The sequence below is a fragment of the Tetrao urogallus genome (genome assembly GCF_951394365.1).
Source record: "Tetrao urogallus genome assembly, chromosome: 18".
Taxonomy (NCBI): Eukaryota; Metazoa; Chordata; class Aves; order Galliformes; family Phasianidae; genus Tetrao; species Tetrao urogallus.
The window spans coordinates 2,609,594-2,635,793 of NC_136831.1; the positions used below are offsets into that span (position 1 = coordinate 2,609,594).

General features: G+C 43.9%; 1 protein-coding gene across 1 annotated transcript in view; it reads right to left on the reverse strand.

Moving 5' to 3' along the window:
- ERN1 (endoplasmic reticulum to nucleus signaling 1) overlaps window positions 1–22,918 on the reverse strand; it is a gene marked incomplete at both ends in the record, with an annotated part of 29,058 nt that extends 6,140 nt beyond the window's left edge. The window contains 10 exons of the mRNA XM_079544380.1: window positions 1,100–1,262; window positions 2,221–2,299; window positions 2,753–3,014; window positions 3,780–3,881; window positions 4,249–4,371; window positions 5,426–5,498; window positions 7,029–7,101; window positions 7,946–7,979; window positions 14,950–15,061; window positions 22,844–22,918. Of these exons, the coding sequence (XP_079400506.1) occupies window positions 1,100–1,262; window positions 2,221–2,299; window positions 2,753–3,014; window positions 3,780–3,881; window positions 4,249–4,371; window positions 5,426–5,498; window positions 7,029–7,101; window positions 7,946–7,979; window positions 14,950–15,061; window positions 22,844–22,918 (1,096 nt within the window). The remainder of the gene's footprint in view (window positions 1–1,099; window positions 1,263–2,220; window positions 2,300–2,752; window positions 3,015–3,779; window positions 3,882–4,248; window positions 4,372–5,425; window positions 5,499–7,028; window positions 7,102–7,945; window positions 7,980–14,949; window positions 15,062–22,843) is intronic.
- Window positions 22,919–26,200: the final 3,282 nt, after the last annotated feature.

Below are 26,200 nucleotides of genomic sequence, written 5' to 3' on the forward strand. Positions count from 1 at the left end.
CAATGACTGTGCATTTAGTTCACGAGCTTCTCTGTGACCATAACAGGAATACACATTACAATGCCTCGTAGCTGGCTCCTTCCCAAGTTAGCTTTGCTTCGTGATTTGGCCTTGGAGCAAAGATCGCATTTGAGATTTAAAATGGTTCCAAGGATGACACTGCAGAAAAAGGGAAGAAGAACTGATCCTGCACTCAACTGCAACTACTCTTCACTCCTTTGGCTCGTGTTAGCCAAGTACGAAGAGGAAGAATCTACTGAGCTAACATCTGCAATTAGACAGAGGAAGATTCCTCATAAATAGAGCAGGAAAAGGAAAAGATGGAGGGCACAAATCATTCACTGCAGAGCATAGTGGAGAAATGAGAGCTGTTCAACAAGAGCTGCTTCACATACTCTGAGAAGTGGACAGCATCACAGAAAGAAAAGGCAGCAGGTAAGGCAGCTGGAAGTTGCATTCCTGTCCCTGTCATAGAGGTCAGTTATGGCATTTACAGATTATAATCATGTATCACTTCAAGAACTCTGTCATTTGGCTTGCTTTTTTTTTTTTGAAGCAAAATTCTTAAGTGTCCTGGAAAGTCAATTCCGAAATTTTGGAACCTGTGCCACACAAAATAGGCTGACACCTCGTTATTCTGATCGTCAATGTCTTACATTTGTGAAATGGGGGATAGACAACACTCTGATGGCTACAATGAGAATTAAAGTAATACTGTGCACAAGAGAACAGAAATGTGAAGGAACCAGAATGCAGCACTTACAGCAATGGGCACAATAAACTGCCTTATACCCCCCTCTGGATGAGGGGCAAAATAAGCAATAAACAACTTTCTGATCACTCCTCGTTCACTTTACTGAATGAAGCAGATCAGATGCCTTGTAAAAAACAACAACCAGACGTCTACTTAAAAACATCAACGCATATTGTAAGGGGCACAAAGTGCCAATTATTACTAGAACTCAGTACTTGTCTCAGTTTTGGCAGTCATGACTGAAGTACAGCCGTTGAGAACAGCTCTAAGGTTTGGAGTAGGACAGCCACCAGCAGATGGCAGTGGATCCTGCCTGAAAGGCAGACGCAGGCTAAGGGACCTCACCTATTAACAGCAAGTCGTTCCAATAGCTGAGTTTGTTCTTTCCTTTCAGTCCGCCTGAGAACTTTAAATCCGTACTGGGAGTGATAACACATTCGCCATTGTCTTCAATTGTGACTCCTTCTGTTTTTGGACCCTCTAATAAGGGTATGGCACTGCCACGGGGCTAGAAAGAGAGATTATCATTACAATTAATAATGCAGTGAATCTCCAGAATATTTCAGCAGGCAAACAAATTAAAGAATGGAGGGTCAGAATTGGTGGGAAAGCAAAAACTGGCCACAAAGTCACCGTGAGCAAACACTGCCCCTTACGCCCTCAGCAAATGCTTCAGCAGCCTTGGACATTAGACCTTCTAAGCTACACGTTGCCTAGGAGATGAGATTATTCTCTTTTTAGAAAAGTGAAACAGGAGCCTTATCTGCTGTTTGGACAGCCATTGTGAGCAGCTTCCCATCAAGAGGGAGTAATTTTGATGAAGAAAAAAATCAACAATTTTAACAGTAACCACGATGCACCAATACTGCACAGCAGCCCCTGGTTCACTCCTGCCCGACTCCTGGCACACGACCTAATGACTACAGTCACATCTCTGCAGCATCTGAACTTATTCTGGAAAGACAGCCACGCATTCTAACACCTATTACCATTGTTTCATTAAATATTCAATTTGCCATGTATTTACCGATTCAAATTTGCAATTTAAAACCTAATTTCTGCAAACATACAACCATCAGTATTATTTTTTATTTTAATAAGGAGCCCTTTTCAATACTGGAACAAACTTCATCAGTTCACATGATCTTCCATTACAGGACAGAATGGTTCTTGCAGAACCATTTTATGTAGGAACGTGCATCATGCTTTAATGGAAGCAATCTCAGAATTCCAGATCCATTCAAAATATCTTTGTTTTAGACATATGGAGGCTATTTCTCATTTAAAATGAGAAAAATGCACTTTAAAATACTTCTGTACATTTTGTTGAAATTATGCTCCAGTGTCTTTCTACTCAAAGCACTGAATTTCAACTTAATCGGTTTTTTTTACATCCTAGAGCAATGCTAATTCTGCAAAGGCAATTTCCAGCAGGTGCCATTCATCTCTTGCAGCTCTCAACTTACCACAACCGTTACTCCTTCGTGCACCATCGATGGCGATGCATACAAACTCGTGGAGTATTTTCCTACATAAAGAGTTGGTCTGGAAAGAAAGTAGTGTGTAAAAATGAAATAGACAGATGGATGTTTTACCATGCTAGCTAAAGCCTAATTCACAACCAATGCATCCATTTCCAAAATCATCAATATTTACTTCTTGAAAACCCCGGATTCATAGACAGAAGTGCTGTGATCAACCCATTTTACTTATGAAAGTTGTCATAATTATTCATTTCTTATTTGTTATAATTACTGAAATTGATATTTGCCAAATGCTCAGCATCTAAACGAAAGGCTCCACATCCAAAAATATTAAGTCAACATTAAACATCTGATAAAAATAAGGAACACATTTACTAAGTAGATGATTTTTTGTGTGTCTCTGCCTTTAGACAGTAGAAGATCAAATATGAAAGACAATCACTGCTGGAGAGCAAGGGCCGCTGTCAAAACCTGACTGATAGATAATGAGAACAACAGGAATACTCATGCTCACGTTAATTTGCTCTTGGTCTCTGTTTCCTTTGGAAAAGGATATTTCCACTTGGTAATGTGTCCGACCTCCCCAGACATGAATGTCAAGTATCGCAGAGTTTCTATCCCCACATTTGTGTGCATAACTTTCCGCAATCCTTCACGTTGCCAGATGTAAAAAGCTACCACAGGAGAAGCGTAATTCTGAATCCACAGCACGTCCCCAGACTCACTGTCTACAGTCACCACCAGTCCATCTCCATTAGACACAAAGTGGGACATTTCTACAATATACAAATGTATAGGAGATTATCTGGATTGCTGCTTACATGCAATTTCAGTAACACATATTAACAAGCCTCGCATAACTGTGGAGTTCACTGCATCTTGGAAATGAAAAGCTGTCAAACGTACACTGATAAAAGCTTGGTTCAGTCAGACAGCAGGAAAAGCACGTTTAGTCACCTCAGCATGTACAACAGCGAGTCTCGTAGACCTCACCGCTAAACCTGCAGATTAACTAACACACAGGTCATGTCTTCAGCATATGCCGAAAGGGGAGCTTTCATGGGTGAGAAGCGACTGAGAAGTCTCTTACTGAATGACTGAAAGCTCTGCCATCCTTTGTTCAGTGTCAGGATTCTGAAGACAGCCCTGCAGAGCTGCTCTGTGACTGAGAGCAAACAGGCAGTCCTTGCAGACTCCAATTTGATTAACCTCAATGTAAACTCGACTGTGGAAGACAAACTAACCGTAAGTGTCCCACACTCTGGGCAAAAACTACAGAGTTGTTCAGTGGCTGTGCATCGCAGTTCAGGTTTGCTTCCTCTCCTGCCATTTCCCACTGCATTTTAAGAGTCATATCTTCAAAGGTTGCATTGACCTGAAACTAACAGGCTTGAGACATTAAGCCAAAGGCTAAAAACTGATAGATATGAATTCCAAAATTTAGTCAACTTATTCATTATGGAAAAAAAAAAATAGGTTTGCCTGTATACATTGCCTGTGGCCAATATCTGAAAAAGAAAAGACTGCAGTTAAATTCTTACTATATTTTACGTCTTCATCAGGCATAGTAGCTGCATAATCAAAATAGGTGGCATTCCATCTCAGCTCCTTCTTCTTGGTGTCATACATTGTGATCGTGTACTCTGTTAAAAAATACATAGTTTGTGAACCAAAAAGCCTCTGGAGCATAGCAGCAATCATTGCAAATGCAAGACACAGCTCAGAACACCACATGCTGCTCACTGTGTTCTGCATTTCATTTTCCCCACACTCCTAATAAAGAACCATAAAGCCACAGTGGCTGAAGACAACACCTGATCTATGCACACACTCACGTTAGTCTAAAATCATAAATGATAGTATCATCTAAAATTGTAATTTACAGACGTTATTTCAAGATGTAAACTTCAAAACATGATCACAAGTCATTTGTTATCATTCTAATCTTCAAAAATTGCAACAAAAACAACAAGGAAAAATTCTAAGCTGCAGAAAAGAGCAGCATCTGACCTGTTCTCCCAAGATACAGCAGGGATGTTGATGGACAAAGACTTTCTGCAAACGAAGAAGTCAAGGTTTGCTGTTTCTCCCCAGTCATGAGGTCAATCACATACCAAATATCCTGCTTCTTGCCTGAAATCACAATTTAAGTGTTACTCTTCAGTTGGAAAATTGCACTTCTGTTAAGTTTTTCATTCTTTTTTCTTTAGGAGGCTCATGAGCTCAGCATGAATGAGCATTTAAATAAAACGGTGTCTTTCAGTCAGGCTTCAGTTCAGCTTTTAGAGCTGATGGCCAATTCCAAACACTGACATCAACAACTGAATCCAGTATTCAGAAAGGAAGTACAACTGGCCATGTAATTCCTAAGATAATTCTCAGTGCAAAAAACCCTCTGAGCTGGCAGAGGACGCTGAGGTGCTATGGTGGAAGGACAGCAGATGAAAGAAATGATGAGGGACCACACGTTCCAAATTGATCAAGGACTGTAATTCTATTAAGACACAAGAGCAACAACAAGTAGTTCTTCAACTTTAACACAGACATGTCTAGCTTAGAAGCTCAGATGGACATTCTTCACCCTTTTAATGGAGCAACAAGTGGAGAGCCAGAAGCAGGCACTGGATCTTCAAATTAAAAAGCAACACTAAGTTCATCCTGATCCTTCACACATCTACTGCTGTCATACACAAACTGCCCTTCCTCCTCCCTTCCTCATCCCAAATCCACCTGCAGTTAGAACGACACAGGCCAAGTCAGACACAAAATTGTTATTATATACAAGTGACCTGACTGTATCTTGGGTAGTGGAATGTGTCCAACCCTGTTGCAGTAAGATTCCTAATGCAATCACTGTACTATAAACAATCAATAACATTTGTAAACATAAGACTCTAAGCAGAAATCCCTTTTTGTTGTGAGAGCACCTATAGAAGTGAGAAAAACAAACAAAGAAACCCAACCATATCGGCTGCTCACTGCTCAGAACAGCTGTTCTCTCCCTCAGGAAAAGTTGTTTTTTCAATTTGCAGCAATTCAATTTATATTAAATCAATTTTCTGTCATCAGAAACATTTGTGAAAAACTACAATTAATACCCAGAGTCAAACATTCCCATGTAGTCTGCCTGGGACTTTGTGGTTGCTGAACATGTGGCAATTTTAAAAAAGCTTTAACTTGAGCTCACCCATGTAAAGGATCCCATCTGAACTGCGGCAGGGAGATGCCTGCACTAACTCTGGGATGGTAAATGGAAGTTTCTGGGGAAGAGAAAAACAATAAAAGCTTCTTTACATTGCTGTGATAAGTCTTTGCTCTTGTTCATAGAAAAGAGCAGCCGGAAAACTTTGGAAATCTCAAATGACAGTTTTTAATTATTTGCTTGTATTATTGCAGTGATATCCCAAAAGTTCAGGTCAAGGCCCTCCTCTGAAAACTCACAACAGCCAGAGGCCTGGCTCAGCGACTTACAGCAGGAGAAGTGCATGAAGAGACCACCTGCAGCAGAGGGATTTGGAGGCAAAGACTCTTTTTAAGGCCTACCATCAGCACTCAGCAGCTGTCTAGCTTTCAGCACGCTATGCCTAATTGCCTCACATGTAAGGGGTGTGAGATGTTTCTCTTACAGTAACAACTGTAAAGGTTAGATAACTTCATACAGGTGAAACTGTCATCAGGGTGAGGCAGTAATCTCTGACCAGAGAGTTCCTGAGATACTGCCAAGGCTGCACTGCAGGCAGAAGATGGGTGAAGATTCTTATTGTTAATAGACTTTTATAAGGATGGGGCTACAAGAGTAATGGACAAGCTACACTAATAACAAAGATCAGTCCTTTTTTACTCGTGAAACTTGTAACAACAGTGATTCCAAATAGAAGTTTGATTACTTCAGTTCAAGAAGGGAGATTAACAGAACAAAGGAAACTTTGTTAAGATGCTTCCTGGATTCGCCCAGGAAAAGAATCAGGGCTCATTCTGCAAGTTATGATTTGGCTGTACTATGGGGAACGAGAGTGGTGAGTAAATACTAAAGTATTTAACAATATCTAAATTCTTAGAGGAAATTGTATCAGCTTCTAGAGAAAGGAAAACTCTGGAAAGCCAAACATTTTATGAGTTTCATCACAAGATTTAAAAATAAAAGCCCAAGGTTTGCCAACATCTGTGAGTCACACAGATTGGTGAGCGTCTGAAAGGGTCAGCATTTTTGTCTGCTTACTAAAACACATCTTCTATAAGTGTCAGCAAAGAACATACATTAATCCTATCTGCTGGATGGTTCTAGAAAATTGAGTATTAAGGTGAAAGAGTTGTACCCAGTTTGTATCACTTTGGGCACACCTTTCCCATCTGGCTGTAAAGAGATGGCCTGTTATTTGGATAACACCACAGACATGTAAATTGTCACCATCATTACGTTAGCAAGTTTCAATAAAACAGGACGAGTGGACAAAACAAACACGTCTGCTGTTGGTATTTTCAAGTGACAGTGATTTCCTGACGGTCACAAGGAAGGTGGGAACGTTCCGCTCTCAGAAAGTATGTTACTGCTCAGCAAAAGCAACAGCAAAAGAACGTGAGAGTATGATCAGTCCAAAAACTCGCACATATGACAGACGTTTGGCTTTGCTGTGATCCAGGTTTTCCAAAAGACTGGTACAACTGCACTGAACAATAAAAACCAGCGCTGCTGAGGAAGCAGAAAGTTCCTTCAGAGACTGATGGTTTGTGTGAGTCTGACTGGCACTGCTCTGAGAACTGTGAGAGAAATCTCCAAAGGACACACTTACAGTCAGGCCTTCATTATTCTTGCCACCAAGCGTATACAAACTGCCATCGTTTGGGTCTGGAAGAAATGCTGGCCTAGGATTTAAGCAGCAATTAAAAATGATTAAAAAAAGAAGTACTGTGCTTCTCAGAGAACAGGAAAGCAACTGTGGTCAGTACCAGCTTTCCAGAGAAGTTCATCTAACTCCTTCTAACACTGTATGTTTTGACTTCGTATTACCTAATCAAACAAAACCAGGGAGCATAAAGGATACGGAACAGCTGTCAGAACTCAGTAACTTTAAGAGGGAAATGAAAGTCCTCACCCAAATAGCAAACCCCCCCTAACCAACCCCCCCGCCCCCCCCCCAAAAAAAAAAACAAAAAGAAAACAACCCAAAAGAGCAAACTCAAAAACAAAACCACACACACATAAAAAGGATTTTACCACACACTACAGAGATATAAAATTAAAGACATAAAATCAAATTTTCTAGCACAACGTGACGTGCTGGAGGAATGAGTGAAGCAGCAGTGCGAGGGTTTCATCTGAAGATTCTGGTAGCAGCTGTGGTTTGGGTTTCCAGTGCTTCACTATTTTTAGTCTTTTATTTGGAGAGATTAAGTGCAAAACCCAGAGATCGCTCGCTGTCTGTCTCTATCACTTTCAAAGCTGCTCAGTAAGACTCTGGCAGTGATCACACGTAATTGCTAAACCTGATCAAAGACCTGAGAGAGAACAATCTACAGACAGGAGGTTTCATCTTAGTGTTATGAGAACTGTATGCTGCTAATTACATTCTTTCAGCATCAGCTCTTTCAACAACTTAAAGTTCACATGCACAAGGTATGACACCAAGAACACACAGGATTTTGTTTCAAAATAAACCCAATCTCAACATGCCACAAGCAATAAATGACAGAAAAGAAACAGACTTACTCTTCCACATGTATTGGCACCTGCAGGACAGGATCTGCATAAACAGAAGAAAGGAAAGTCGTAATACTGGCTATTTGGTTCTTTCAACTCTGCTGCTTTTCGAATGGCTGATGCACTGAGTTTGCAAGGAGCACCCCAGCAGCCTCAGTGAGGTTGTAACCTGGTTGTAACCACATTTGTAAAACGGGAAAGTGCCCAGCATCTGAGAAGTGCTTACAGCTTCTGAAGTTCTTTGCTTACTTTTATCCACACCACTCCCCAGCTACCGATGGAAGGAAACGCAGATGAGACAGCAGTTCTCTGCCGTACTTTGAGCTTTCTTATTTCACTCCTGGCTGGAGCACAGTCTGTTAGAACTGCTTGCATAAATACTCATGAGAGCTCTTGCTGTCAGCAACGTGTGATTTCTGGGCACTGGCTGCCCAGGAGGCAGCTCACCATAATTTGCAGCAACTGCTGTCATTACACAGCCTTCAGCAACCTATTTTACTTAAACACAAGCTACAGTTAGCAGACAGGCTGTGCATACTGAGCAGTCCCTCCCCACATCCCAACCAATGCCCTCTGGTGCTGGAGGACACACACCTCAGCAGTGCATGTGGACTTTGGGCCATTTCCCCAGTCCTACAGTGGGCCCCAAAAGAGGCAGAAGAAACAGCCTGCTCACATCAGCTGTACCCAAGCCTCATGCATAGGGCAGCAAAAAGCTGAAACAATCCAGTTGGTACCATCACCAATCCCAGGCCCCGATATCTATTCACACAACCTATCTTGAACAGTTTTTCTTTCAATAATGAATTATTACTGCTATCACTGTTTACTGATGTAAGATGGGAATGATATGCAAGTGTACAGCTCCAAATCACATCAAGAACTTAATTTATTGAAAACAGAAGCAAACATCAAAAGTCCTTACAAACAACTACCAACATTCAGACAGAGAAGCTGAGGGGTTTATTATCCTGTATCTACCCTACAGATCACACTACTCCACTGATCTACATCACGCAATTCATTACTAGCCCTTGCAAGAAGAAACTGTTTTCAGGGTATCCAAACTTACAGCTGATCATATGCCAATTATTTCTCTGTGTTTGCTTCAAGCATTCCACAAGCTTTAGGATATCTAATGCAATGCAAATGGTGACTTGCATCATCTCTCCTCTACTAAAGAAATGCAAGAAAGAAAAAGCATTAGATGACCATTACATAAAGGGGCTCAGCTCTGGAGATGAGCCCAGTCCAAGTACCCAAAGCAAGTACCCATGAGTCCAGCTGAAATGAGCTGAAGTGAGAAAGACACGTTAACGACCACAGGGTAGGGGTTTCGTAACCGTAAGTGCTTCATGGGAAGTTAAATCCTCTGCTTCCTGAAAGAAACAGCACCATACATCAGCAGAAAACGGCACCTGCCTCAGTTAGGGTAACATTTAATGCCAGTGCTGCAGATGCTGCAAAAGGTAAAAAGCCAAATAAACTTTGCAAGTCTCTCGATGAACTGATTACACAGAGAATGTCTCACTTGGAAAAAGTAACCCACTGCCTGTGGTGAGGATGACAACAACAGTTGTCACCAACTGCGCCTCCGCAACTTGGTCTATCGCCAGCGATCGCTCACGATAACAAAGCTGCACAACTTGCTTCTGAAGTGATAACTGGCTACGTGTGCACTCTGCAAGTACAGAAACGCAGACTGCTTTATACACTGCCCTCCAGTCAGCCTAGGCGAAGCAAAAGAAGACAGCTTATTGTCAGTCACAACAATTTCACCAACAAATGCGTTCTACGTGATCATAAGAGAAATCCACAGATGTCTTTTCAGCTTCGGCAGCGAGCTTTCCCAGAACACTCCTGTGTATCAGAATACATGAAATGAAGGCTTCCAAGCTGCTCAATGAGTGCCCATATGGAAGCATCACGCTCACTTTAATCCTTACATTTTTCTTCTCTAGTATCATGTTTTCAGTATCAAGAATGGTGCTTCATCAGAAGTGGAATAAAATTGAAATCTTCCTTTTTGTTTTCTCAGTAACTGAAACTGGATGTAGTAGCAATGATAAAGTGTAGACGGAACAGATTAAGCCACTGCTACGAAGCAGCAGAACAATTCTGCAGTATTTACTGGCACAGGACTCAGAACACTGATGACTCTTGTGGCTCCCTGCAACATTTAAGTGCTATATATGAACTGCTGGAAAGCATTTTGTATCCAGGCACGCAGTCCTGATTCATTTCCACTGAAGGGACAATTTGCAATGAATGAGCACAGATGGAGGAAGTTTTTTCTCTGAAGTTACCGAAATTTTCACTACTGGCACTTTCCACCTGGAAAGGCTCACTGGAAAGACACCTCCCTACAGCCCCAGCTATAGGGGTGATGTTCATTTTCTCACTTTCTTCACACTTACATTATCTTGAAGACGGGGTGGGGGCCTACACAGACACTGAGGAGTTCATGTCTGCCCTCATGTTCACCTTCACGTGGTCTGGGACTTATTTCACTTTTATTTCAAAGTTTGTTTTGAAATAAGATTTCACTCAGAGATAAAAGAAACTTGTGAATTTACTTTTTGTCAGGTCCTGCAATAGCTTTCATCCACCTGAATACCAACTGGTGAAAAGCCACAGTGAATCATCTTAGAACTGAGCTCATCTTCTGCTCCACACTGAGTCAAATGGAAGACACTCTTGCAGAACTCAGAGGCCTTCTTTTCTCTTCAGCAGCTCAGCAATCGAGAGTTAACATGCTGAGACTGGAATCATATACCCTGCTTTCCAAATCTCCCTCAACGACTGCACCCTGTAATTATGTAACTCATTCTAATTGCCCCAATCTGTTCCAATACCAACAAACGATAACAGCCACTCAACAAGGTGGCAAGTATTCAACATGAGAACAAAAACTTCACAGAGAAAATGTGATAAAACTGATTAAACCCATCTGCCCCTCCCTACACTTCCACTCCCTGTACAAAAGGAAAACCAAATTTCTTGCAATATCCTACATAAATCATTTGGCACAACTTGCCCCAAAGCTTTCTGTTTCCCAACAAAAAGTCATCAAAACCAAAATGAAGTATGGAACCATGAAGTAGCAAGCAAGACACCATCCTGCACATGTTCCAGTGCTCAATGAAAGACTGACATTTCTACAGATACTTCCATGGTTTTCCAATTGTTTTTGCCTGCAGGCTCCACTAAGGCAGAGCACGTGAACCACTCCGGCACTGACATCCTACCAACACACCCTAGGTTTGGCATTCAGACCTGGTAATGCACACATGTGTAAACACATGCATTTGTGAAATTACTGCCACGCAGTACTCAGCAAATTCATTTAGCAGATTAGCCCCCCCCAAGCACAGGAAGTTCAAGGGCACGCAAAGAATAACAGCACTGTTAAGATGGCTGGTACCTTTTTCTGTGTCATTATGAAACTACAAAGTCACTATTTGCTAAGAATTGAAAGGCTTCGATTTTAAATTGTTAGACTGAAAAAAAACACTTAGACTCAAAAAAACAAAAGGACTGGTTCTAAATTGTAAAGATTTATTCTAGAGCTCTAAGACTGTGTTCAAAAGCAAAGCAGTTACTGGAAACTTGTTGGTGTAATTTATGTCAGAGACGTTTTGGCAATTACTGGGCTCAGCTATACTCCACTGAACTGAACATTCTGACCTGGGCAAGTAGATGCCCCTATAAAATCGTGGTTGCATTATGACCAGACATTATTTGTGCCTATATTACTCGCTTGCAATTCTAACCATATTTTGCATACATATATGGAAAAAAGCCATAGATACAATTTTTGAAACCGCAACATGAAACAACGGCCCTTTGACTTTGTTCCATATTTCACAAACGTGATCAAGTCAAAATCTGCCCCTCACCCAGGTCAAGAACAAGCCTTTTTTAATGCACAAGACAGAGCAGCACATCTTCATCGCTGTGATGTGCCTTAGATAGAACATGCAAAACCAATAACTGAAAAAGGAGAAGTGGAAGATTCTGAAATAGCAAGCGAGTAAACTCCTGCCCCACTGGAATGAGCCGGAGGAAATGATTTCCTGACCTGAGGCCCTTCATAGCATTTGGGCTAACGGGCCAATTTAAAATCGTGTCATCTCTGCTTGCTGTTGCAATTACAGAAAATGAGGTTAGAGACAGTAACCCACCATCCTCTGAAATGTGATAGAAAGAGAACCGTTCTACAATCGTTCTGACAGTCACTATTAGTCAGCAGTCACGCACAAAGTATTTCTTCCCAGCTGGGAATAAGCACTTCTAATAGAGAGGACCTACAGATCTCAGAGCAGTCCTTTAAAATTTACATATTGGATATCATCAATAGATAAAGGTTTTATGTCTCTGACTTACTGTGACCAATCCACTGTTGTCAATAAGTTGTGAGGTATCACCGATCAAAACCTTTTAAATCAACTTTTGTTGCCCACAGATTTTTTTTGATTGCTAAAGATAACTGCAGTTCATAATAAGGTTTCTGCAGGCTCTAAATCTAGAACCAAATCTGTACGTACTTTATGCTCTTCCTTGAACCAGTTCCTAGAGAAAAACCTTTTAAGAAGCAGGTAACTGAAGAGTTCAGAAATACACGTTTGTGATTGACAGAAGAACAGAGAAATATTTGGTCTGAAAGTACAGTTTGAAATATTACATACTTTGAATACCATAGTTCAATATTCTGCTCATTAACTTAACTCTGGAGTTAACGAAGTACAGAAGTACAAAAAGTAGCACACGATTTTTAAGAAGACACAAAAGAAAAGTACAGACTTAAGATTACATTCTTCAAACTCCCACTGATGCCAGAATTGTAAATGAAATCTGACATGAAGAAGGAGCAGATTCTCCAGCTCCATTCCACAGCTCAGGGGATGAGTTGGTTACGCAGCCACCAACGCCCTGACAGCTGACAGACTGCACGGCCCACAGAAGCCAACAGGAAATGAAGGCATTAATACCCGTACCCTCAGCAAACAAGTCCACAACCTGCCTATGTATCACTGCAAGGAATACAGCTGTATTTCTGTACTGACTGAATCCATTTTTGCCTGCATTATGGGGAGCACAAGCATTCTGACTGCCCTTCTTGGCAGCACTACACAAAGGCAGGAAACCCAAACACATTATCGTGCTGATAACCAGCAGTTCATTTGCTCTGCATACCTATGATAAGTTCCAGCCTTACATTAAAACAAACCATACATGGCAAGATCGCCGTGTTTGTTTAAGCACTGTCTGATAAAGAGCACCACCTTGGTTTTTCTCCCAATCAAAACAAAATGCATACAATTGCCCTTTGTTAAATACCGCTGCTAAGCGTGCTGATAAAAACCTCTTCCTGCAGTGACCTCCACAACTCCTCTGCACACGTGAAATGCACAGCACATGGCTCACCAACAGCCCGGGGACAGCAGCACCTGCAGGAACTCGGCCTGCAGTGTGTGCTGCTTCCCTTCTGTTAATTCCATGCAACACTGCGCTCCTGCTGCTGGCAAAGAGATGCACAGAGGCTGTGTGCAGGCATTAACATGGAATTCTGCACTGTTACATTTCTCCAGGGACATAACACCACAAGAAGGTGCAGACTGTGATGAAGCACCCTAACACACCTGATGTGGGCAGCGTACAGAACTTAACACAGTGACAGAGAGAACAGGTAGTCCTATAAAACTAGATTATCCGGTCTTGTCATTCCACTGTATGAACAATAGCCTTGCAACACTTCAAAGAAAAAATTTCCTTGAGCAACAGACTTTGATCGAAGCCCTTCTCACTACAAAAGTGCCTTTATTTCTTCCTCAAAAAAATCTCCTGCCACTTTCTAAGCCTGTCTGCCAAAAAAAATAACAAAATTTAAAAAAAAGCTGCTTACAACACCCTTCTGATTTAGGACAATGCACTGTACATCCAATGCAGAAGTAAGAGCCAGCTAATGCTTCTGTTAAAACCACAATAGCCTATACAGCAACAATAAAGGAGGAGGATAGGTCTAAATTTATAAGGGGAGACAGCAGGGAGAAAATATAATCACATCCAGCAACAAATATCCTTTAAGAAAGAATGTGCTTACCCCTTTTTACCCCAAGAATAGCTACCAAACCAATTTTTGCTCCTTAGTGAAGTTAACTTTTTGTCTAGCCACATTGTATCTAGATACCAGTGGTCTCAGAACTAAGAATAACTGGTTTGTATTGCATACATCCAGTATGCACAATTCATTTCACACCATTTCAGTTCACCTACTAAATTGACACGAGGTTTCATCAGGTCAGAACTATGCAATCACTGCGATTCCTTTCCACCTGACCTGCTTTCTCATTCATTTCCAGACACGAAGAGAAAGTTCTGCTATCATTTCTACTAAATGTAATCAGATTCCCACTAAAACAAGTTCGTATTAAACACTGAATTTGTCACAGACAAAAGGAGCTCTCTACAAAATAACTGAAATTACAAAATCGCCTCCAGTCTCTGAGAAATGTTAAATTCCTGTACCCAAGTGCAGCTCTTTTATGTAAAACCCCGTGCTGTTTCTAGACAAAAGGATGCGATGTGTGTACCCCATCCACTGCGTGCTGGAGATTTCAGGGATAAAAATCAAGCTTCCTCTGCCGACAGTCCCACGAGATGACATCTGCTCTCTTCTATGCATTCTTACACGGCTCTCACTCTCACATAACGTGATTCCTACTTAGCCAGTGATAGCACTACAACTGAAGTGTTCTGGGGAAAAAAACAACAAAACCACGCACAAGAAAACCACAAATGTGGAAAAAGACCTGCAAGTCAAAATACGAAGCTCAGCACGACTTCAGAAACACCAGCTTCATTCAGAGTCTGGAGAAAGAGCAAAAGCAAAAAAAAAAAAAAAAAGGAAAGAAAAAACAAACAAACAAACAAACAGTATTTGCCAGGCTCTACAACAGTTTGAGTTGTCAATTCTAGCACTGAAAAGAGAGAGCACCAGGACATCTCCTCACCTTCTTTTAAAGTCCACTTGATCACTCCCGTCCGCTTGCTGACAGCATGCAAACTTCCATCAAGAGTTGAAACAAACAAGAGTGTTTCAGGCACAGTTACTGAGCTGGTATTCTAGAAAAGAAAAACCCATACACTGAATGTCACTGCTTACTACAGTTTTTTACTACTGCCTTGTCAGACAGGAAATTCTGTAGAACATCATCTTTATTTTCATCACACAGACTGGACAATCTGTCCTTCTGAATTCAGGGATTTTTTTCTGTGACCACCACAGGACTGCTAACTGCACTCTGCTCCCCCAGACAAACGTGCAGTGAGTAACCTATCCCCAACTCCATATTCAATATGACATCAAAGCCTTCTTGCACTAGGCTGTGGAGAAAACACAGACAGGGACAACTTAGGAAACAAACAGAAAGCAAAGCCCATGTGAGAAGAGACCCAGGGTAAGGAACTCCAAAGCAGCACAGAGAATACAAGTGTTGAAGTCACAACCATGCTACTACAAAGCTAACAGAACATATTTTTGCCAAGATTTAGTCCCCAGAAGATAAGAAAAACGTGGGCTGGGTAAAAGGTGGGATAGGAAACAACAAGACTGCTCTGCAGGGTTGGCAACAGCTGAGGGACGAGCTGGAGCTGCATGACCAGCTCTGAGCAAGGACTAAGCACTTAGGACTGAAGCATAAAGGTAGGAGGAGTAAGGTCTCTTCAGCGTGTTACTGCATCTCAGGTCCCCAATTAATGCATTTCTGCCCCAAACAGCATTAAGCAAATCCACATCTACGATCACATCTGTAGGCCCTAGAAAGTAATTCATGCTACAGGACTCAAGCCTTAACCTGGCATTCTGATCACTCTGCCACTGGGGAAATGCCTCTCCATTCTTCACACTGAGGCACAGTGCTGTCAGGTGCCTGCTGTTATTTCTACAGCACAAGCAGCTTTTGAGCCTGGACACTGCATGCGATTTTATTACGAGGACATCACCCCAACACTCAGAACTATGAAGCTGTTGCGGGATCAGTGAGGATAACTCCAAGGTGTTTCAGTACACAGAGCAGGAAAAAAACCCACATTAATCGCATGTTTGCTTTTCCTGCCTAAAGATGATCTTACACACCCTAAGGCCGACCCATTCCCATTTACTGAGTCCCAGGTTACTGCTCAAATAAGCAGTAATTTGTGCACTGCATCTGCACTGCTCGTCTGTGTGCCACCTGCCACCACTAGAAAGTTTCACTGTTAAATATAACTCTTAACCCACCGTAGCTCATGAAATGAAAGTGTATGCATTTTACATAACCAGCAATGTCTAAAATGACTTAAATTTTTGAAAATAATTACTAGTCATGCTAGAATTATTGCAAAGAAAATGCAAATTAAGATTTCTGGATATTAGAGTAACAGCCTCTTTGGAAAACTGCAGCTAAAGCATCAGACTGAGGGAAAGCACAGAACTAGAAGAATCACCTACAAACATTACACACAATTCTTCCCAGCCACAACGAAAAGGCTGGAGTGGAAACTGGGTACACAGGGCAGAAAGAAAGAAGGCACAAATGCTGAATGCCTTCCTAGAAACATTCACATTCATTCCTGATCATCCTGGATTCAAGCAATTAATGAAGAGCAGAATTTCCCACACGTGCTGATAACAGCATCATGATGAAAATCAGAAGGAATGGACTGTATTCAAAATTAACTGGAAATCAGCCTTTGTGCAGTAACATTCTGGACTTGTGTATTAATCTGCAGCTGAAGATCGCAACATATTTTACTAAAAACAATCCCAAACAATCCCAGTTAGCAGTGACTGATGACAGACAAGGAATTCCTTCATCCTATCCCTAAGAATGTTGAAAAGCTGGCTCACTTTTAAACTCACACACAGTTTAGATACGATGTAACACGTTTAATTTCTTCCGTTGGCCGAAAGCAAGAAATGGAACAACAGCCACAGTTGTGCAAAGCTGCCTGCTTACAAAATGGGAACTGAACAAGAACATGAACCAAAGCCACTGAATAAATATTCCAGCTCTGCTTTAACAACTTGCACAAATTGGCCCATCAGGTTAATTACAGCTAATTAACCATCATCCACAGCAGCCAGATGTTGTTCAATGCCAGACAGAAGGCAGCTGGTTAAAATGCTCACTACATATCTGCATGAGTGCAAGGAAGAAATCACAACAAAATGCAAAATTTGGGAGAAAAAACGCATGCAGCTTTTTACTCAGGCCTCTGACAAAGCACACTGCACCTCCCTCATTCCAAACAAATGCCTGTTTTCACTGCAGAGGTACTTGCAAAACACGTACTCTGCACAAGTCTCTTTATCTTACAGAATCAATATATTCTCAGCATTTTCACTTCCTTTCTCCTATTGAGAACAGAATACAAGTCTGCATCCTCTTCACAAATAAACGCATGTGTAGAACAAAGACCCTAATGAGTGCAGTTAGATCCCAAATCTAGTGCATACGCAGGTATGGCATGACACTGGCTGCAGCTCCACAGTCCTAATACTCAACATGGGAGCACCTGAATTGCTGCTTGTGCTGGAACCAAGGTTATAAAGACGATGGAACTAAATGTCAGCTCTGAAACTCCCATCAAAACACCAGTAATCAATACTATTGTCCAGATGACCTTTGTTTGGAAAGGCTGCTGGTTCTGGGGATTGAGGGCAATGCACTGGACGTGCAGAGTGCATTCTGCAGGCACAGGAATCCCCTCCAGCACATCAACACGCTGAACGATGCAGCCAAGCGCAGCCAGCTCTCCTTTTCAGTTTCAGCAGAAAGCAAGATGAACACCTGAGTGCTGCCCACGTAACAGAGCCACACAGCAACCTTCCAGGTAGGACTGAGATCTGAAATCACGGCTTTTTTGGGTCTTTTCAGTGCAATATCGCTGATCTGTTCTGTCAAATATCTCCAGTAGCACCTGAGAAAGACTTAGGGAACCAGCACAACAGAATGGAAACAAGGCTTTATTCACACAAGTGGCATAAAACAAAACTCAAAAATGAACAGGCAATTACCTGTATTTCACTTGGGAATAAAAGCAGGCTTTTCTTTTATCAGACTGCAGTACCAAGGTTGCAAATACGGAATGGATTTTATTTTTAGGATAAACTTTGCAATTGATTGATTAATGGATTAATTGAAGTCTGGACTTAGCACCATTACGAAAAAGAACAAAAATGTGTATGTAAAAAGCCAAACCAACTGCCATTTTTGTGTGAACCATTTCAAACCAAAACCAAAAAACCCATAATAATCTCAGTCCTGGGATAGAGTCTTTACAAATACCAGTGTGCAGACACTGTGACGTGGTGCTCCCTGCAGATGGGGTCTGACTTGGGATGCAGTGCAAATCCTTGAGAGCAATGACTTTACATTGCTGTTTTACACCGAGGAGATGCAGCTCAATGCAAGAACGTGGCAGGCTGTGAGTTTGCTGAGTAAAAAGAGCTCAACTTCATGGGCACAGAACACAAAGCAGAAACAAAACCTCTTTTAGTTCTTCTGTTATTTTGTGTGAAACCGTACCGAGGAGCCTCTCTGGCATTCAGCGAGTTCCAGAGCTCTGACATTCCGTATCAATAAGAACCTTCCACCACAGCAGTGACATCAGGAGAAGGACTTGCAGGATTTTCAGACTATCTGCAGACTGCTTTTCAATGATTTTTTAAAATAAATTAATTCAGAACACATTTCTAATAACAGTTATGCGCTCACTGAGTTAAACTTTGACAAATGTTCCAAAGCGCTGTTTGCTAAGAATCGGTAAGAGCCTGAAGCACGGGACTGACGAGGGCATTTATCTACAGATACCAGCTAACTGACTACAGCAAGGATCTTCCCCTCTCTCCAAGCCTACCACATCTTCAGATAAAATGGTGGTTTAAAAATCAAAGTAACAAAATGACTCCAAACAAGTCGGAATGACCCAAGAGTGAAACGAAGGACAGCAAAAGCTGCAGAACAAGTTTGGCTGTGTTTGTAGGCCTGTGGTACAGTTCAGTGTCAGAGATGGTATCTGAACTCACCAGCACTTCACGTGTTTTCAAGGCTTACCACAGCGGTGCCCTAATTTGTTTTATTGTGCCAGAAGAAAACAGATCCCCACAGGAGTCATTTCTTCCATTAATTTATCTTCTTAAAAACAGCCCTTCTGAAATGCAGGTTACTGAGTTTGCACAACCTCCCCTGAAGCCTGTGGGTAAGAGCAGACAGAAAAGCAGGCTGCTGGGCTCCTGGAGGGGATCGCTGTGTAACCCAGAAATACGTCTGCTCCGGGGCTGACAGCACAGGAGGCTGCTTCTCACGCACAAACACAGAACAGAAAAACACTCTGCATCGACAGTGGATGTGATGCTCGATTTCTAACTCTGAGAACTGACACTGATTTCACAGAAACACTTTGGTGCTTGCCAGTAAACAAAGCAGGGTGCTGTTACCAGGTAGTGTTGTTCTTCTCTGAGTCTTAAAGGAGTACATACACACCACGTGTAATTTGTCTGGTCTGATGGAAGATCAAGGATGAATTACTTGCTACCCACCATTTCAATTCTACTAACTTCCTCATTAATGCCTGGCCTACCAAACAAAAGAGCTGAGATGTATGCACTCTCTCAAGAAAAAAATGCCTACATTCCTCAATACATAATTAGTCTAACATGTATCAGTCAGTGCATTTGCATTTTACTAAAAAAATTACTAAGGAACAGCTTCAGCATGAACAGCACCAGATGCTTTCCTCTCCAAGACGAGGTCCAGACCAGCTGTGCTGCTGGAAGCACAGCAGACAAACCAGCACGGAGGCACAGTAAATCCCCTATAAAGCTCAGCACGGCACATGCAATGGCCATATTCATCAGGGACAGCCCAAGATCCATCGGCCCTGGACAGCCACCCTGTGACAGCACTGCCAGCCTACGGGCTGCAGCTCAGCAGGGAGAAACCATCCCCGTCAGTGAACTGTCGGGGGAAGCTCTCCAGTAAAAGTAATAGTTAATGTATGAAAGAAAGCTGCCAACAAAGAAACTACAAGAGGAAATGCAGAACTATGGGATGTCCTTCGCAACTGCCCTCTGACTTGACGGAACCTTGAGCAGTGCCCTGCACTGTAAGCTCCAAGCTCAGACCAGGATCAGTCTGTAAAAGCAAAGCTGAGTTCAGTTTCACAAGATGCTACCAATCAGAACGAGTGGAGCAGGGCTATAAATACATGAATCTGTTACTTCAAGACAGAGCTGGCCATTGGAGCTTTAGGTGTGCAAGGTGAGTTTGTATTCCTCAACCACCTACCAACCGACCCCAGCATGCGAGTGGTTTTAGTGAGCAACCAAGGAGACCCGCAATTCAGAACATATTAATGTGAACTAATTAACTCTTGAAGATGTCCTCAGTGAAACCTTCTGTAGTCCTGCATAGATTTTCACACCTTTCAGCTAACTGGCCAAACGCCTGCTGAGATAAGGAACACATTAGAAGAAACGACACCTGGGTAAGGCTGGGGTTATTCCCATGTTGAGCACAGCCCCACGTGCTGCCTGTCCTCCCCATGTAACGGCACTGACACCAGCCCAGAGGCAGCAAGGCAGAGCAGCACTGTGCTCTAAGTGACAGATTCATTCCAGAGAGTTTACTACGTCTGATCAGCAGCAACTCCATGTTGGAAAATGGGAAAAGTCTGGGATGTCTGGCTGCAACACAACCCATGAGGAAAGAGTGAACATTTCTATTATGATTACTCCATGGCTCAGAAATAAGTTTGTTGGTTTGTTGTTTTGTTTTTTTTTTTTTTCCAAATTACAGAGAGCAGTAAATCAGCAGTATATAATATTTATACTGACTGCTTATTTCCTAATGGCTCTACTGCACTTCTCATTGCTGCAACTGAGATGTCACCCTTTTATAACGTGTTCCCACGTATTGCCAGGGCAATTCCAAGAGCTGTTCAGTCTGTCGTTTCAATAGCAAGGGATGGGATTTCATACTGCAAGGAAAAGATGGGAAAGAAAGCCCTTAAAAGAACATGTGAGGTAAAAGAAAGCACTATTAAAACCAGGATATAAAGTACATTGATCAAAGAAAATACGCAGCAGCAAACCATCATCTGTAGCCTTGAAAGAAATTAATAGAAAGCACGAGCTGCACAGATCTTTAGGCAGCCTCGTGTTTTTCACGCTCCCTCAATACCAAGAATTGTATGACAGCCTACTTAATGGGCATTTATCTCTCATGTGACATGAGCAGATCTCAGTGAAATGTGTTAATGATGAGTAACTGAGACTAGAATCAAAGAAATGAAAACGTATTCAGACAGAAATCGATCTCAGCCAGGGATGAAGGCGAGGACTCGTGCTGGCCGGGCTGTGGGCTGAGAAAGGAAACAGAAAAGGAGAACTCCAGATCAGATACCAGACTGAGGGACAGGGAGAGGAGGGAAACCCAGAGAGCAGGAGTGCAGAGCTCTGCCTGGGCCCAAACCCAGGCTTTTGTGACTGCAAATAAAAACTACACAGAACCTAGTTTTAACCTGTTCATTTTTAAATTATTTTTAGTTTAAAAATACTTTTTAGTACTCTAATTGAGTACGATTTTTAAAACTGTGGATTGCACGAGAGTTCCCACTGCAAAATATTGTAACCTAGAACCACTAGCATTCTTCACTAACAATTTTCATGTCATTTTTGTTGACACCTTTTTTTTTCCCAGTTTCTTGCTCAAGTAACAACTCTATTACACAGCTCCATTACCCACGGGTGTTTACTTCCAAAGAATGGGAGTGGAGCTACTATATCCTAGATGAAAAACAAAGCCTGCAGCTTTGCTTAACCAGAACTGTAACCCCATGCATTACACCTGTATGTTCAAGTAACAATAAGCAAGGAACACAGCGGAAGGAACATAGTGTAAAACCTGCTGTGCTCAGATACAATGGAAGCAGTAAATGCCAGCCGGCCTTCCATGCTGTGACCCCATCCTAAGAACTTACAAAGCAAAACATCTTTCAGACCAGTACTGTGGGACACCATCTGATTTTATATGCAACAGACAGCCCCCATTTTAAGGTACGCTGCTTACAATCATTGCAGCAATCTGCTCAGTGTTCCATTCACTTTGGGTTGGCTTCGCTACAGGTCCTTCTCTTTCTGCTCCATGCAATAGCTTATAACTAAACTGGTTACTTCTTAAAACATTCTACACTGCAGCAACCTGCACGCTTTGTCTTTCACCTCTGAATTCTGAACTACAGCCTCCACTGAATACCAACCAACCACCTGCAAATTCAGCACGCGCTGCTACCTTTGTTCTGGAAGGAGAACGATCAAAGTGTCCAAGCTGGGACTGGGCCACATTCCCCCGGCGTTTGCATTTGAACCCGAGCACAGGTGGGCTCTGCTCTTAAAGCAAACAAGGCCCTCCACCCGTGCGGTTACAGCCGTGTCAATTGGAGCAACGAAGTGAACCCTCCCAAGTTCCACTACCCACCTACAGAGCTTCAGCATGCAAAAGTTTACTCACCCTACTGTCAGCGGCAACTTTAAAGAAAATTAACCGCATTTGGATATTTTGAGGGATTTTATGCGCGAGGCGTTCAGGTCCGCGCACACAGCGCACAGCTGCACGGAGCGCTGACGGCCACCGCAGGCGAGGCGGGCACACGGCGCCGAGCTCAGTCCCTCCCGAAGGCGGCCAAGCTCGGACCTGCGGCAGCTCCGGCCAACTTTCGTCGCAGCCCGGCGGGTCACTCCGCCTGCCGCCCGGGACGTGGCCCGGTCCGCCCGAACGAGGCCTTTCCCCAGCCGGCCCCGCAGCGGGCCGAGCCGCCCACCCTCCCAAACCCGGCACCAGCCCCAGCCCGCGCCGCGCTTACCCCGGGGCTCGGCGAGAGTAGCAGCAGCAGCAGCACCGCGGCCAGGCCGAGCGGCGGGCGGCGCAGCGCTTCCATGGCTGCCACCGCGGCCGCTCCCCCAGCGCGGCGCTGCCTGCTGGCCGCGGCGTGTCCGGCGCTCCCCGCGCGGCGGGGCGGGGCCGCCCGCTTCGGGCCGACGACGTCAGCCGGGGGCGCGCCCAGGTGGAGCCGGCTTTGGCGCGGGGCTCGTGCCGCCGTGCCGCCGGAGGAGCGCTCGATGGGGCCGTGCGGCCGCCGGCGTCTCAGCCCGGTGTTCCTTCCCCGTGGAGCAGATCGAGCCCCGGCTATCGGCACGGCTCCGGCAGTCGCTGCTGCGTAGCGTAGCGCCCGAAGTCAATACAACGACGCGCCTCCCCCGGCCATTAGCGCTGACCCGAGCTGCTATGAGCAGACCTGCACGCGCGCAGCGGATGGGAGAACCGCAAGGCACTGTGAGTGCAAAGCGCGGCGTGCACAGCGCTGCGCTAAAGGATGAGGGCTCTGCTTTTCTCCCGTCGCACACGCAGCGCTCGCAGCACCACGAAGCACAGTTATTTACATGAGGAGACCCAGGACCGCGGCGGGTCGGGGCGGGGTACGGGGGTACGGCCGGGGGTTCCGGGGACGGAGGAACCGCCGCCGGGGCTCCGAGCGGGGCCTACACTGGTAAGCGCTGACTGCTTAGCTACAGCGAAGCGTTCGAGCACCAGAACTCCAAACGATTACATTCGATAGAAGCGTTCTGCTTCTCCGGAACGTCCCCAGGCGGCGGTCAGGGCACCGAACACAGGCTCGCTCAGAGCCTTACCTTCTCACCGCGCCTCCCTCTTCGGCCGACATGTGGCGCAGCACTGCTCCGCCCGCCGCCGACTCAGCGCCAACGGCTCCGCACGTGACCCCGGGTTTGAATCCTATTGGACACTCACCTCGTCCGGCCCGGCACGTGCCCTGAGCTCTGAATCCAATTGGCCGAGACGAGCAAGGGGAGGGCGTGGCGAAATGGGAGCACTATAAAGAGGCGCGAGGCGGCAGCGCGGCCTTTCCGTCTGCGCAGCGCGTGGAGGTGAGCGCTGCTGGCTGCCAGTGCCGGTCGGGGGAGGGGGACGGGGCTGGGCGGCGCTGATGTCTCTAGACGCGTGTTAGACTTCTGATACGGATGAAGTAAACCGATATCTGAGCGCCCAGGCTGCCGCGCATCCCGCGGGGCGCCTGCCCCGCACCACTCGTGTAACCTCTCCTTTCCGCTCTGTGTCTTACAGGGGCCGAACGACGAGCGGCGCGGTCAATAAAGCTGTGCGACCCCGCGGATGTGTCTGCCTGCTATTTCGTGCGCGCTCTTCTCCCCGCACTGCCTTTGACCCGGCGGAGTGCCCTCGCGCGGCGCCGCCGGCCAAGCAGCAGTGCCAGAGTGAAGCCCTTGTTCCATAACTGGCGCTGCGCGGCGCACCCCGCGCGGCGCTTTTAACAGCAATGCACAGCGCGCATGCGCGCAGGGGGGGCGAGGGGAGGGGTGAGAACGGAGGATATGGCGTCCGGATCGGTGATGAGAGCAGGGAGCCCAGCCCCCGCAGCAGCAGGAATAGAGCACCGCAGCCAAGGCGAGCGCTCGAGTTGGAGAGACACAGCTCTGTGTGCTCTGCAGCCGATTGTTGGATTGTTGAGAACTGCTGTTTTGTGTACAGCAAAAGGGAGGCTTGAATCCCTTGATCCAAGCTGCGGCTGTTCTCAGGGCCTGCATCTTACCCTGCGTTACAGCTGGGGGCTTGGTGTCCTGCAGGCTGCAGAACGACGTGTGCAGCCACACTGAGGGCAGCACGGGATGCTGAGGAGCTGCTGAAGTACAGAAGGCTACAAGGTGAAGCTTAAGGTCATGCACCAAGATTACTGCAGCGGATATCACCTGCCCCTGCTCTCCTATGATTCTGAGCCAGTTCAGGCTTTTCAGTGCAGAACAAAATTGTGAAGGTGTGGTCTTGGTGTAAATGCTGACAGCAGGGAGTAGAGTGAAGAAAGAGGGGGGAAGGAAACTGTTGAGACATGCCGAACTTCTCTTCAAGAGGATAAAACAAAAAAGTTTCTGCTTCTAAAGCTAGAACAGGCTCCAAGTGGGTCAACCCTCCAATCATAAGCTATAGTTATCCTGTTCAGATACTCAACTTGGGTGTAAAAACAAAAGTCAATGTAGTGAATTGCATTCTAATGACTTTTGAAAGCCTGCAGAAGGAGGGGGCAAGCACTGTGGGAAATTAACTGAATAATTGATGAGATAAATTTATTTAATAAAACAAAGCAAGCAGACTGTAGTTACCCACAGTTTATGAAGTGCAATATGACAGTCTCGTATAATAATCTAAATCTGTTTACACATTAGTGCATCTAGTCCTTTGACTTTAGTTATTGCACATAAAAATTAAATCATATAAAAGACCTGCGTACAAGACATGCAGACTTCATGAGAGGCAGATAGTGCCTACATAATCAGAGCAGAACCCAGAATATACACAGCCTGGAATGGTCAAGGAGGAGTTCAGGTAACAAATATAACCTACTAATATTTTAATTAAAGGTAACCAAAATAGGTGTTCAAATATAGAATTAATTTTAAATATATTAAATGCTAGTTTTCTTTTATGTTTCAGGCAAGGTGCTGTTTAAAAAACCTTCAATATAATAGCTTCATTTAAAGATGGTAAATCATCAAGTTACACATGGAAATTTTGATTTACATCAAATGTGACAACACAAAGTACAAAAAAGTTCTTTAAAAATTACTTTAAAAAAAAAAAAAAAAAAGAGCAAATCATGTTATAAAAGGAGAGCCGGAACTCACCCTGTGTAAACTAAAACGTTTTCTGACATCCATGAACTGTTGGCAACAATAAGTATCAGAAAAATATTGTGTGTGTTAAGTAGTGGATATGTAGTGTTCAAATACCGAATTTACTGCGTACATTTACTCGAGTCATCACACCAGATAGAAATAAGAGGCAGTTTCCCATACCCCCACTTAGTTTTGGCCGTTAAGTAGCAGAAACAGTCTTCTAGATCACGATCAGCTTGAATTCCTATTTCAGAGTCCAAAAGAACAATGCATAGGGGTCAAATCTTTCCATTACAGCTGTTTCACAAACATCAAGAGATTGATTTGCACAGCTGTAATGTGAAAATTTGGTCCTGTGCTTTGCATGTAAACACAGTGCAATGGAAGAGTCACAGCAACAAATTCTCCTATAAGAAAAAACTGTTTCATCATAGCAAGAGGCTCTATACACAGTAGGGTAACTAAGTACTTCTGGTAATGTGCAGTATTAAACATTTCCTGTGTGTGCTCACATCTTT